This window comes from Populus trichocarpa, chromosome 18, assembly GCF_000002775.5.
Source record: "Populus trichocarpa isolate Nisqually-1 chromosome 18, P.trichocarpa_v4.1, whole genome shotgun sequence".
NCBI classification, from domain to species: Eukaryota; Viridiplantae; Streptophyta; class Magnoliopsida; order Malpighiales; family Salicaceae; genus Populus; species Populus trichocarpa.
The window spans coordinates 7,318,380-7,332,269 of record NC_037302.2 but is presented as its reverse complement, the minus strand read 5'-3'; the positions used below and the strand labels follow the sequence as shown (position 1 = coordinate 7,332,269).

Here is a 13,890-nt window from a genome sequence, read left to right as displayed (position 1 = left end):
TAAAATGCTTAAGCTTACTGGAAAAAAAATAGCAGTTGACAAAAGAGCACTTTTTGGCGTGAATTTCATAAACGCCACATTGATTGTTTTTGGTTCTCATGCTGTTTTAATCTTTTACTTGTCTTTATAATACAAATTAAAACTGTCATTAAATTGGCATCTAATCAAGTTTAGAAATCTAATTTAAACCTTTAATCCTCAAGAACATTCAATTAGACGAGATCGTCCAAAAAAATAAATAAACATGAAAGGATACAATCGGTGAAAAACAAAAGGTTCACTGACCACAATGAAAAAAAATTAAATTAAATCATTGAGAGAACATGCATAGTGCTTGTCATATACAGTAGAACAACCACACGATTTAGTTTTTCTTGTAATTGTAATTGTAATGCTATACATTTCACAAACCTTAGAAATGTATGAAAATCTGTATATACAAATGAAGCAAGCTATAAAATTGGAGCAAACATGGTGGCATTAGAACACCATAAGAAGAAGCTGAACTGCTCCAACGTCATCTGTCTGGCTTGTCTGATACAGTCATACAATGTCATTGGCCTTCAGAAAGGTTAAGGGGGGTTGAGATGTGTTGACGTGTCAAAAATCATAATCTATGTCTGTTATGTTCTGGGAGACAGAGAGCTTAACCAGCTTTCCTTGCTCATCATATCGATCAAGGTTTTCACATGGAGCAGGGAAGATCGTCCCTATAACACGACCTTGAACAAAGGCGCACTGGAATATATGCTTTTTCTTGTAAGTTAACCCCACTGACATATCCTGAAAAGTCACATTCCTAACTGGAATTTCTTCGCTCCCATGTATGCGAACAGGCACACGAACTCCTTGGCCATGGATTCCACTGAAGCTTATGTCCTGGAGTGTTGGAACAGCCTTTGGATCATAACCCTCATCAGGGTGTTCATTGTAGTCTGTCTTGATAACAATTCCAACTCTTACATCGTCAAATGTCAGGTTCCTGTAGGTTATATTTCGAACATATGCACCTCTTCCAGGGGCAGTCTTGATCCGAACTGCACGCCTTGAGCTCCACACAAGGAGGTTCTCCACGGTAACACTTGATACCCCACCTGACATCTCACTGCCAATTGATATGCCGGCACTAATACAAAATTCAGCCAGGGTGGATCTCAGTTGCCATCTAAAGAAAAACACATGCATTTATGGCAAACTAAGACAGCTAAATGGTGCCGAGAACCTAATAAATGATAATATGATACAAGTAATTGTGATAAAAGCCTAAATGCACAAGTCAGCTAGGGTCCAAAATCATTCAAACTGCATGTTGCCCAGCAACCACGACTGAGTTTAGTATCCTGCTTCACAGCAGTTTCTTGAGTGAAGTTTTAACATGGCTGAAAGCCACAAAGGTTAAATCTACAACACAACGGTTCATTCCAAGATTACCAGATAGGCAATTGCATTAAGGAATCATCAGTTGCTTTCCTACATAGAAACAAAAAAATTCATGGTTCCCTTGCATCAACTTGCTGAAAAAAAGTAGTAAAAGCACCTCAAATCATATTTCTTTTTTAATGGAAATGGTCCTTGTTTGCTTGTGGTAACCTCCTTCCATTGAAATGTTCAAAACTATGGTTAAGTAAAAACTTGGGTAAAAATTCTTTGTTTTTGTGCCCTTCTCTCTCTTTTTTAATTTAAAATTAATTTATTCTTGTTTATTCTTCCATTTCTATTTTAAACCAAAAATGTATGCTATTATTTTATTTTTTTGTAATCACATTTAATTTAAAATCAATTTTATATATATTAGGGTCCACCATTATCCATAATTTGTTCAACTCTTACTAAACATCATTAAAACATCTTTTAATAATTTTTACACCCTTCACACTTTCCCCTTAAATTTTACTCCCTTAACATTTCGCTTCCAAAATTTTCGCCTTATACCAAATGCAACCTAAGTAGTAAAGTTCCGAAGAAAAGCAAATTTATCGATTTACATATAATATTTGTAAACAAAAAAAGTACAATTTAGAATAAATCATGCGCCTCCGCTTGTGCACATTTCCTCTATAATATTCTAATCAAATGGGTGAAATTATATATATATATATATCCTCCACAAACTGGCCTTGTATTTACACATTCAAAGGTTCTAATCATTCAAGGGGAGATGCCTAGAGAAGACATGGTAGAATAATGTTTGGGCCCAATGATTTGTAGAAGACATACAAGGATGCTAGTTCTAGAGCTTACAAGAACAAGAATAGAAAAGATATGCATCAAGTCAGAAGCAAATTATTAAGATATTTTACCTGACCATAGAGCGAACTACAAGATTACGGATGAGAATATTCGTTGAAGGTCGTCCATATGCAATTCCATACTGATCCCATCCGCTCTTTATTGCAATTGCATCATCCCCCACGCTTATGTAACAGTCTTCAATTACCATATCCTCACATGAATCTATTTATCTCAAAAAAAATTGAAGTTCACATTATTCAGTATGGCAAGAACAAATTGTGAACAATCTTCAAAACTGCATTTCAGTTGAACAAAAAAGAAAAAAACTTTAATTGTTTGTGCATTTCAGTTGAACAAGCAGCACCCTGATAACTGACCATTCATCTACAAACCCCATTATCTATCTCTCATCTCCTCAAATCCACTTATAGTCATAATTTTATCACAAAAAGAAATTCGAATAATTAATCTATCATTGGCTATTTTTTAGGACAAAACATGTGCATATTCCACCACCAGTACAGACAACCTTGATGAATCATGAATCCATACGAGAAATTGATTTCAATTGTAATTTTGTTGTTTGATTTGGGAGAAATCATAAGTTCTCCAGTGTTTGTCAAAAAGGGAAAGTCACAGAGAGAGAGAGAGAGAGAGAGAGAGAGAGAGAGAGAGAGAGAGAGAGAGAGAGAGAGAGAGAGAGAGAGAGAGAGAGAGAGAGAGAGAGAGAGAGAGAGAGAGAGAGAGAGAGAGAGCACCTGAAATGATCTATTAATTTATCGTTTGGTGTCTTTGATTGTTATAATATATATGGGGGTACTATAGTCATTTCATTATATTTGAAATTTGTCTTTGAACTAGGTTGCAAACTGTAATTTTCAAAACTTGATAGGCAAGTGCAATTTAAACTAAATTATAAGAAGCCAAGGATTATTGTTATTATTATTGTTGTTGTTGTTGTTGTTATCACTACCCCATCATCTACTCATCCTTTACCAACATCATCATCACCACAATCACTTTTATTGTTTGTGCTACGAACAATATTGATGAAATCAAATTTTTTTACTCATCATTTCATTTCATTTTAAAAATAAGCCATTAAAAATTTTAAATTTTATTTCGGTTTCTTATTAGTATTTCATATGCATTATTTGAATTAAAATGTCATTTTGATTCCTTCATTGAACATTTATTCCTTCATTCTATTTCCAATCTTTTCTTCTTGATAACCAAACAACACTTCAATTTTTAATCTTTTTACTAATCACTCCATATATGCGTTGCTCTGATAGATAATCATGTTATCGATCTCTAACTAATTAGTTGGCCAATCATTAATTCTTTTATCAATTATGCTATGTGTTCTTCATTTGTTTCTTATCAATTAAGAGGAGCTTAATCCTATAGAGGCAGATAGCAACCTCACAAAATCAAATGGAGTTCAAATTCTAAAATATTTTAAACCTTAAAATAGGTAAATCTATCTCACTTAATGCCACATGAAATGATAGCAAGTGAACAAATAAAAGAACAATAAAGTAAATAAAGTAGGAAGGTAAAAGAGTGCGTATAAAAGAAAACAAATAAAAGAATATAAAAAAGAGATAGATTGAATAAAATTAAAGATATAAATTGTACATGTGAGGTTGACTATCTTTTTCAATAAATAGATAGCCTATTTATATTGCTATAAAGTTCAAATTATACGTTAACTACAATTCCCAACTCCATACAAATTATTCATAATAGATCAGGAGCTTATAATATGAATCATAATACAATTTGTAATGCTTATAACATGTCTCCTTCTTGATAGTCATATGTTTCCTTACTAATTTATAATTCCTACCAGCATAATAAACCACATATTGTTATTTAGAGTAAACTTGATCTTATAGGTAATCACATGAATACTTATCTCTATAGTTGATTAACTTTTCATGGTCGATCATGTCTTCTAACACTCCTAGACGATCATGAATTTTAATTCATTTGGTTGATCGCTTTCTATCTTCCCGAATCAATTTTGAACTCCTCCTAGACATATTTTTTTCATTGTTCACGATTGAGTTCTATCTTTTTTTCCTGTTTGGTTATGAACAATTAATGTTTTTGCATAGTTGATACATAGATGTTTACTTTGGGTGTAAACAATGCCCTCTATATTTTTTTATTTTTAGATTGAATAAAAAAAATCCCCCCATCAAGTTAATAATGGATCGATCAAATAAATTAATTATCTATAATGTAGATAATAATGAGCATTGTTTACTTAAAATTATTGACCATGCTTCTTTTTTTGTTCAACTCATCAAACTATTAGTGTTTACCTACCACTAATGACATCCAATCATTTTAAACCTTAAAATCCTCTCATAATTGAAGAAGATAAAGATGATGAAACCCTAATTGCAAGGTTAATGACTAGGCCTAGGGTAACTATTTCAATAAAAAAAATTGTTGTATTTTGATTTGTTTTTTAACTTTTATCTTACCCTATTTTCTTTGTACTTTTTTTGTACCAGCTTTTGAGATTTCTCTTCCATCTTTATTTGCCATTATGAAAATGATACTGAAAACTCTTGTTTGTCCTCTCTAACTAAGTTCTTCCCCACCAATAGTATTTGTCATCACTATTGCCACTACTATTGATATTAAAGATGTCTCATGGCCAATAATTATTATTGTAGATCATAAGAATGCTCTTTTTTTTTTTGTTCAGCAAAATAGGTCCCTTTCATCACCACTAGAAATATTCTTTAATCTTGTTATTGTATTTCCTTATATTTCTAAATAAGAACCTCATAAAACGCATGTGTTGGCAACTAATTTTTCTAAAATTAGCATGGATGCAAACCCTGAAGTAGCACTCATTCATCCTTATATGTCGGTGATGTTTTTATAAAAGAAGAATTATAGGCAAGGTAGAGAAACTAATTAAAGCAAAGGCTAATTTTAAGAATAATTCTAATAAAGGCTCATCTTTATTAGGGTAATCTCGATAAATAGATGAATCTCTTACGTCTCATATCTTATAACTATATAAGGGGTATTTAATATAGAAATTTATTCTGAAGACAATTAAAAAAAAATGAAATATATTAATGGCCTCTAAAGAAATCTTAGAATTGCTAAAATGAGAGGGAGCATCTTTGATGACCAAATCATTGTGGATTGTATTCAATAACTCCTAAACAACATATTATTCCAAGTTTTATAGGTACAATTAACCAGAAGATATTTTATACCCTTACACAACCTTAAGATTGCCTTGGTCCGATCATAACAATGGGAGTAGTTGTATTAAAGGTGCAAATAAACTACGAGGCTATTTAAAATTTAATACTTTTATATATATATATATATATATATATATATATATATATATATATATATAAACTTAAAATAAAAAGCATATTGCTATTAAAAAGGCTCATATGATAATAAAAAGACTTAAATTAACATATAGTCATATAAACTTGAAGTTATTAAACTAAAAGAGAGATAAACTTGAATAAAAGCAATCATTACTAAGTCCAAAGCTTCTATAAGCATGATAGAAGTAGAGGTTATGATTGGCATAAAATAACCATTCATCTTCGATCATTAAAAGACAACGCACTATTTAGGCTAAAGCAAAAACAAGCATTAAAGAAAAAAGTCATGGTCCGACTTCTACGGTTTAAAAATTATTTTTTCAACTCTGTTTTCAATTAAAAATATCTAAGAAACACCTTAAATACCTAAAAAAACACGTTTATATCCTCATACCAACCTTTAATCATTCAAAAAATAAAAAATCAGCATAAATAAAAAAGATTTTCGAGGGCTGATTTATTTTTTATAGTAATATAAAGACTTGAAAGCACTTTAATAACTCATTGACATTATAATTATTTTTTTTTGTTACCAAAATATATCCAACCGATTATTTTTTTGTCTCCTCAAATTTTTGGTGATCTCTATCATCTCTTAAACTAAATGAATGAAAGGTGCACAAAATAAAATTTTGCATTAAAAATTAAAATGCTTAAGCTTACTGGAAAAAAAAAATAGCAGCTGACAAAAGAGCACTTTTTGGCGTGAATTTCATAAACGCCACATTGATTGTTTTTGGTTCTCATGCTGTTTTAATCTTTTACTTGTCTTTATAATACAAATTAAAACTGTCATTAAATTGGCATCTAATCAAGTTTAGAAATCTAATTTACACCTTTAATCCTCAAGAACATTCAATTAGAAGAGATCGTCCAAAAAAATAAATAAACATGAAAGGATACAATCGGTGAAAAACAAAAGGTTCACTGACCAAAATGAAAAAAAAAAAAAAAAAAAAAAAAAAAACCTATTGAAATCATTGCGAGAACATGCATAGTGCTTGTCATATAAAGTAGAACAACCACACGATTTAGTTTTTCTTGTAATTGTAATTGTAATGCTATGCATTTCACAAACCTTAGAAATGTATGAAAATCTGTATATACAAATGAAGCAAGCTATAAAATTGGAGCAAACATGGTGGCATTAGAACACCATAAGAAGAAGCTGAACTGCTCCAACGTCATCTGTCTGGCTTGTCTGATACAGTCATACAATGTCATTGGCCTTCAGAAAGGTTAAGGGGAGTTGAGATGTGTTGACGTGTCAAAAATCATAATCTATGTCTGTTATGTTTTGGGAGACAGAGAGCTTAACCAGCTTTCCTTGCTCATCATATCGATCAAGGTTTTCACATGGAGCAGGGAAGATCGTCCCTATAACACGACCTTGAACAAAGGCGCACTGGAATATATGCTTTTTCTTGTAAGTTAACCCCACTGACATATCCTGAAAAGTCACATTCCTAACTGGAATTTCTTCGCTCCCATGTATGCGAACAGGCACACGAACTCCTTGGCCATGGATTCCACTGAAGCTTATGTCCTGGAGTGTTGGAACAGCCTTTGGATCATAACCCTCATCAGGGTGTTCATTGTAGTCTGTCTTGATAACAATTCCAACTCTTACATCGTCAAATGTCAGGTTCCTGTAGGTTATATTTCGAACATATGCACCTCTTCCAGGGGCAGTCTTGATCCGAACTGCACGCCTTGAGCTCCACACAAGCAGGTTCTCCACGGTAACACTTGATACCCCACCTGACATCTCACTGCCAATTGATATGCCGGCACTAATACAAAATTCAGCCAGGGTGGATCTCAGTTGCCATCTAAAGAAAAACACATGCATTTATGGCAAACTAAGACAGCTAAATGGTGCCGAGAACCTAATAAATGATAATATGATACAAGTAATTGTGATAAAAGCCTAAATGCACAAGTCAGCTAGGGTCCAAAATCATTCAAACTGCATGTTGCCCAGCAACCACAACTGAGTTTAGTATCCTGCTTCACAGCAGTTTCTTGAGTGAAGTTTTAACATGGCTGAAAGCCACAAAGGTTAAATCTACAACACAACGGTTCATTCCAAGATTACCAGATAGGCAATTGCATCAAGGAATCATCAGTTGCTTTCCTACATAGAAACAAAAAAATTCATGGTTCCCTTGCATCAACTTGCTGAAAAAAAGTAGTAAAAGCACCTCAAATCATATTTCTTTTTTAATGGAAATGGTCCTTGTTTGCTTGTGGTAACCTCCTTCCATTGAAATGTTCAAAACTATGGTTAAGTAAAAACTTGGGTGAAAATTCTTTGTTTTTGTGCCCTTCTCTCTCTTTTTTAATTTAAAATTAATTTATTCTTGTTTATTCTTCCATTTCTATTTGAAACCAAAAATGTATGCTATTATTTTATTTTTTTGTAATCACATTTAATTTAAAATCAATTTTATATATATTAGGGTCCACCATTATCCATAATTTGTTCAACTCTTACTAAACATCATTAAAACATCTTTTAATAATTTTTACACCCTTCACACTTTCCCCTTAAATTTTACTCCCTTAACATTTCGCTTCCAAAATTTTCGCCTTATACCAAATCCAACCTAAGTAGTAAAGTTCCGAAGAAAAGCAAATTTATCGATTTACATATAATATTTGTAAACAAAAAAAGTACAATTTAGAATAAATCATGCGCCTCCGCTTGTGCACATTTCCTCTATAATATTCTAATCAAATGGGTGAAATTATATATATATATATCCTCCACAAACTGGCCTTGTATTTACACATTCAAAGGTTCTAATCATTCAAGGGGAGATGCCTAGAGAAGACATGGTAGAATAATGTTTGGGCCCAAAGATTTGTAGAAGACATACAAGGATGCTAGTTCTAGAGCTTACAAGAACGAGAATAGAAAAGATATGCATCAAGTCAGAAGCAAATTATTAAGATATTTTACCTGACCATAGAGCGAACTACAAGATTACGGATGAGAATATTCGTTGAAGGTCGTCCATATGCAATTCCATACTGATCCCATCCGCTCTTTATTGCAATTGCATCATCCCCCACGCTTATGTAACAGTCTTCAATTACCATATCCTCACATGAATCTATTTATCCCAAAAAAATTGAAGTTCACATTATTCAGTATGGCAAGAACAAATTGTGAACAATCTTCAAAACTGCATTTCAGTTGAACAAAAAAGAAAAAAACTTTGCTAAAGATGTTTTGATGGCACAACCTACATGATTTCATGGGTTTTGAAGTTTAGCCAGTCAATATGAGATAAAGTACTCCAAGTTACTAACATGCAGGGTTATATCATAGTCCTACATCAATAAAGAAAAAAAGATGACAAAAAAAACAAACAAAATTAACTAGTACAATGGTAAATGGGGCTCCAGCTCACTGACACACAAGAAAGAAGTCAGTTTGAGAGAAATAAAAAGTAAAAGGTAGAATGATATTGAGATCCGAAGTTTAATATCAAAGTTCAAAATAATTCGCTCCATGCAATCAGTCTCGCTGTTACCTCAATATCTGAAATGTATTATTGATTATCATCCAAGACCAGCTTGTTAGTGAGTTGAAAAACACCGGCACACAAAGAACAAACCCTCTTCAATGGACCATTTTTCCAACATCCAACCTTAACACTAATTGTTTCCTACCCCTTTTTCCAACCTAAGCCCTTTCATTTCATTGATATATAATAATTAAAACTCAGCAGTGCATCTCATCCAAGGTGCAAAATATTAGTAAGTAGGCTGATCATCTCTAGAGGTTAAGTTGACATCAAAGGTAGGGTCAGTTTGTGGAAAACAAATTACAGTAGCAGAAAACTACAATTGTCAGAAATATTTACCAGGATCAATTCCATCAGTATTTGGGGCTTCAAAAATGGGAGCCAGAATTGTAACATTCCTAATTGTTACATTCTTGCAGTCATATGGATGAAGTGTCCAAAATGGGGAATTGCGTAGTGTTATGTTCATAAACACAATGTCACTTGACCACATTATCTGCACAAGGGGACCCCTAGTGTGGTTGAGAAGCTTTTGGCGATACTTCTTCCACCATGTTTGACCCTGTCCATCTATGGTACCATTGTGTCCTGTTGATCAGCAGAAATGTTTGATGAGGACCATTCCCGGTCAAGGAAAAAAAAATTTCAAATAATAAATGTTGATGAACTCAATGTTCACTATGATAACAACAAAGCTAGAAACTACCTTCTGGATCAACTTATATGAAATGTTCAAACTGGAACTAATAGTATGCATAATTTCATATAATTGGTTGCTACCAAACAATCATATTAACTGTTCCTACAGTGGTGCCATCAGTTTGATTTGGGGCTTTGTTTATTGCATCTCATTCAAGATATGACAAAATTGCTTGAATAGTAAGAATTAATAATTTCATCGATGGCGATGTGATTAAGTGGAATTACAAGGGAAACAATTAAGTTGAAGGTCTTTATTTGCTACATCTTACTTTGTGGAGGAATTTTTAAGGCACCAAACATAGGCATGGAATAAATGGAGACAAATTTATCTAACATCCAAGGGACTGTTCTATCCAAATTATCTTGTAGCTTAAAGTACCAGAGAATTCTACATAGAGAAATGCTACTGTGAGGAAAAAGAGAGACCCACTATTATTTTGTACGAGACACTTCTGGGTGGAAAAGCTGTGGAAAAGCTATATGGAAAAGCAGCATAATCAATGACATAATGTGATGATGCCCAGATATTGCAGGAAATGGTCATAGCACGCATCATCTTTGCTTAAATATGACTCAAAATGACCAATAGTCAGTTAATATGATTGGTCAATAGTCAGATCCACAACAATTAATTATCTACCCTGTTGATTGTTTGTACATTTTGTACTCTCCATTTTTATTTTAATTGCTTCACTTTGTTTTTTTCTGTAACATTTTGTAGGCCCATCTCCATGATCACTCTTTATATCTGTGCATCTGATATTCATTGCATGAGTAGTTCCACATTCAAAGTTAAAAGCCAGAACTAAGGTCTGAGCATACTTTGGATAGAAGTTGAATCAGCTGACCTGTTATAACAATATCTCTGAGGTTTTGACCGTGGATTAAACTTCCATACCGAGGTCCAGGATGCTCTCTCCCATACCCATATGAAGGCAATGGAGGCATTAAAGGCCAATAATTCTCATCCTGTCAAATATCAGAAAAGGGGACGCATCTAAAATGAGCCATAACTTTAAATCACTAAAAATGAAATAAAATGACTGAAAGTTCTAAAACTAAAGGGCCTGTTTGTCTGCATGGTGAAAACTGCGGTTCAAGCCAAAAAGCATAAAACATGATGCTTTTAGTTTGAAACGCAGCAAACCGCGTAGACAAACGGGCACTAATAAACTAGTTAAATAAGCAACTTCTGATAAAAACTATAAGGGGTTTGCCTAAGTTTCCAACTATTTGGGAGACCAACTATTGGCAAGCTGTCAAATTGATAGTGCAGGCCATCTGGCAGTAGCTTCAATAACTTCACAGTACCTGTTCATGGCTGATCAGAATTCTGAAAAAGGAATTTAAAGTTCATATTTGCAACCTATTGTCTTCCCAAGGACGATAAGCTTCAATAACAAACTTAGGGATATGGCTATGCAATGTCACAATAATTATAGAACTTGCTAAATATACTCTCTCCATCCCACTCCAAACAGATGTTTAGACAACAAGGCGTAACATCCTCTCCCTCAGCCCACCCATCAGTAGTGTAAACGAGATTCAATTCCAAGTCTTTTCTACAACACCAACCCATTTTCATAGTGGTCAATTCTAATAGCTGGTTTGAGACAGTTAAAAGGTTAAGTTCTAATTATTTCTTTGACCCTATTACAAGTTCAGGTGCTTCATGATTCTTCACTCATGTATACGCGCAACCTCAAACTAATCCACAGTCCTTCTACATAAATTCCATTCAACTAGAAATAGAAATAGCACCCTCCAAAAGCTGATCATCAAGGATTATAATACATTAAACAACTACTCTTGAACAGTGCTAACCCTACTTAAACCACATTCGACAAGAAAACCTACTAATTAAACTTGAGTGTTTTATAATACACCGCTAACCTATTATACGAATAAACCATACAGAGAAAGTGGGAAAAACTTAAAATAGCCCCTTTTGGATATTAAACCACTCAACTCCCACAACCCCAGTCACCACCACAGCAATCTAACATTTCCTTGTATTTTGGTCTACAAATCTAAATCACTAGCTCTCATTTTTCTTTTTTAAATATGTCATCCCTTATTTACAAGCCTAATATAGCTAGAAACCCAAAGATTTTCATCAACAGATATGATGAGTAATATAGGGAGTGAGTAACCTGAATTCCAAGTATAACAGCATCCTCAGCAAGAAACAGAGTCATATGACTAGTCAAATTAAACGGTGCCGTTAACCATTTCCCAGGAGGCACATTAAGCTGGCCGCCACCTCTCCTGGCCAATTTCGAAATTGCCGAAACTGCCCTCTCAAAAGCCTCGGTATTTAGAGTAACACCATCACCGACGGCGCCAAAATCGGTCAAATTGAAAGCCACAGGACGCAGTTTGGGGATGGGGCGGACGGGTCCATGCCAGAAAGCGGCAAAACCACCACGGACGGCATTGCGTTGCCATAAAAAGACGGAAGCGAAGGCAGCGATCCAAAGGAGAGTGAAGAGGATTTTGTGAGAAGACAAAAAAGCAGGAACGCAGCGTTTAAGGTCAAGCCTCTGGTAATTGAAACGACTGGCGAGTGGAGATGCAATAGTCTCTACCATGATGATGATGATTAATATTGGTAATTTGGAATAGCTATTGTGAAAGGAGGAAAGTGGAGGTGGAAATGGAAACGGGAGATTTTGCTGTGGTGCATGCTGATGGATCTATGAGGTTTTTTTTTTTTTTTTTAGGTGAGATGTTGTTAACTACCAAATAAGAAATAGAGTGTGTTGCAAGGGAAGGGAAGGGAAGGGAAGGGCTTTTTGGGCTTTTAGTAAACACGCCCAGGTGGGTAGTTGAAAACGCAGTTCAATTAATTTAATAGGTATATTATATTAAATTATTAATAAATCCCTTATTTGGATTAACACTCCTAATTTCTTTTTATTATATCAAAAGCTAATACTAAACTCAAATAAACTTAAAAATTCAATTTCTTAGTTCTCAAATCTTAAAATAGTCAAAATCCAAGTCATTATTGGATTTAAATGCATAAAAATAACTAAATCTTTCATTTAATAGTACAATTATACTTACCAAAGCAACTAAAAAACTTTGTGGATTTCACTAGAATAATACCCCTTTTATTATGTATAACTGAGGTTTTGTGTACTGTTTAATGTGCAATTAAAAATTCATTTTTTAGGTTCAAAAAGTGATTATCCCTGATTTCCCTACCACCTTTTTATGTATACTTGGATGATTTTTTTTTTGTTTATTTTTTAAATTTTATTTTATTGTTTTTCTTCGCATGTCTTATTTTTATTATCTTATAATTAAATCAAAAACTTAATTAAAAAAAGTTATTCAAACCAACCAGGTCATTACCCATGTGACAGTTTACAGGTTTGTTGGGGTTGATAAAAAAACAAAGTAATCTAAAATATTAAAAAAATAAAAATAAAACAACCTAATAGAGGGGCCCTAATCATACTTCATATATTTTTTTAAAAAAAAGGGTTATAATCCAAAAAAAAGGTTTACTAGTGATTCTAACATAGTAAAGGGATGTAAGTGAAAAAAAAAAAAGAATATAGTTTCGTATGAATAACCAATAATTCATAAAGTATTTGTATGAATTCACTTATTATTATTATTTTTATATCCATAAATAATTTTTAGAATACTTTTGGAGTATCAAAACTGAATTTACATTTCTAAATCAGTTAAAAGAAACTATACACATCCGAAATAAAGTTCATGAAAATTAAATTTATCACTACCATTTTAATCTTAATACCTAAAGAGGAATATATTGTAATGATTACTCCTTTTATATGCCTGGTTTCTTTTCTTTATTTTTAATTCCTCGTACACGTGCTAGCAAAAGCATCATCTCCATCAAGGAGACATACATGCATGATGCAACCGAGAGGGTATTATCATCTCCATCAAGGAGGCATACATGCATGATGCAACCGAGTGGGTATTACTGGTGGAGAGTTGCAATCAATCATGATCTGATCAGTACTGAAAATTGAAATTTCTTTCCTTTTCTTTTTGGTTTT

At 33.2% G+C, this 13,890-nt stretch overlaps 1 protein-coding gene across 3 annotated transcripts; it reads right to left on the bottom strand.

Annotated features, from left to right (window-relative positions):
- Positions 1 to 281: 281 nt before the first annotated feature.
- On the bottom strand, positions 282 to 12,598 carry LOC7490535 (probable polygalacturonase). 3 transcript variants are annotated; one of them, XM_002324692.4, is made up of 5 exons: positions 12,004 to 12,598; positions 10,699 to 10,819; positions 9,488 to 9,736; positions 8,578 to 8,731; positions 282 to 1,126 (listed from the first exon to the last, which is right to left on the bottom strand). In XM_002324692.4, the coding sequence occupies exons 1-5, from the start codon at positions 12,439 to 12,441 to the stop codon at positions 601 to 603; spliced, it is 1,488 nt and encodes a 495-aa protein (XP_002324728.1). In that variant the 5' UTR covers positions 12,442 to 12,598; the 3' UTR covers positions 282 to 600. The 3 variants fall into 3 exon arrangements, with proteins under 3 accessions (XP_002324728.1, XP_052304880.1, XP_052304881.1); XM_052448920.1 differs by lacking the exon at positions 8,578 to 8,731 and adding an exon at positions 2,301 to 2,454; XM_052448921.1 differs by lacking the exon at positions 282 to 1,126 and adding an exon at positions 6,593 to 7,405.
- Between the last annotated feature and the right edge of the window lie 1,292 nt (positions 12,599 to 13,890).

Coding starts and splice junctions, on each gene's coding strand:
- LOC7490535 (XM_002324692.4), bottom strand. CDS start 12,441: ATGGTAGAGACTATTGCATCTCCACTCGCCAGTCGTTTCAATTACCAG. Junction 8,732..9,487: donor TACTGATGGAATTGATCCTG/GTAAATATTTCT, acceptor TGGGATAAATAG/ATTCATGTGAGGATATGGTA. Junction 1,127..8,577: donor GTAGTTCGCTCTATGGTCAG/GTAAAATATCTT, acceptor ATTTTGTATTAG/TGCCGGCATATCAATTGGCA.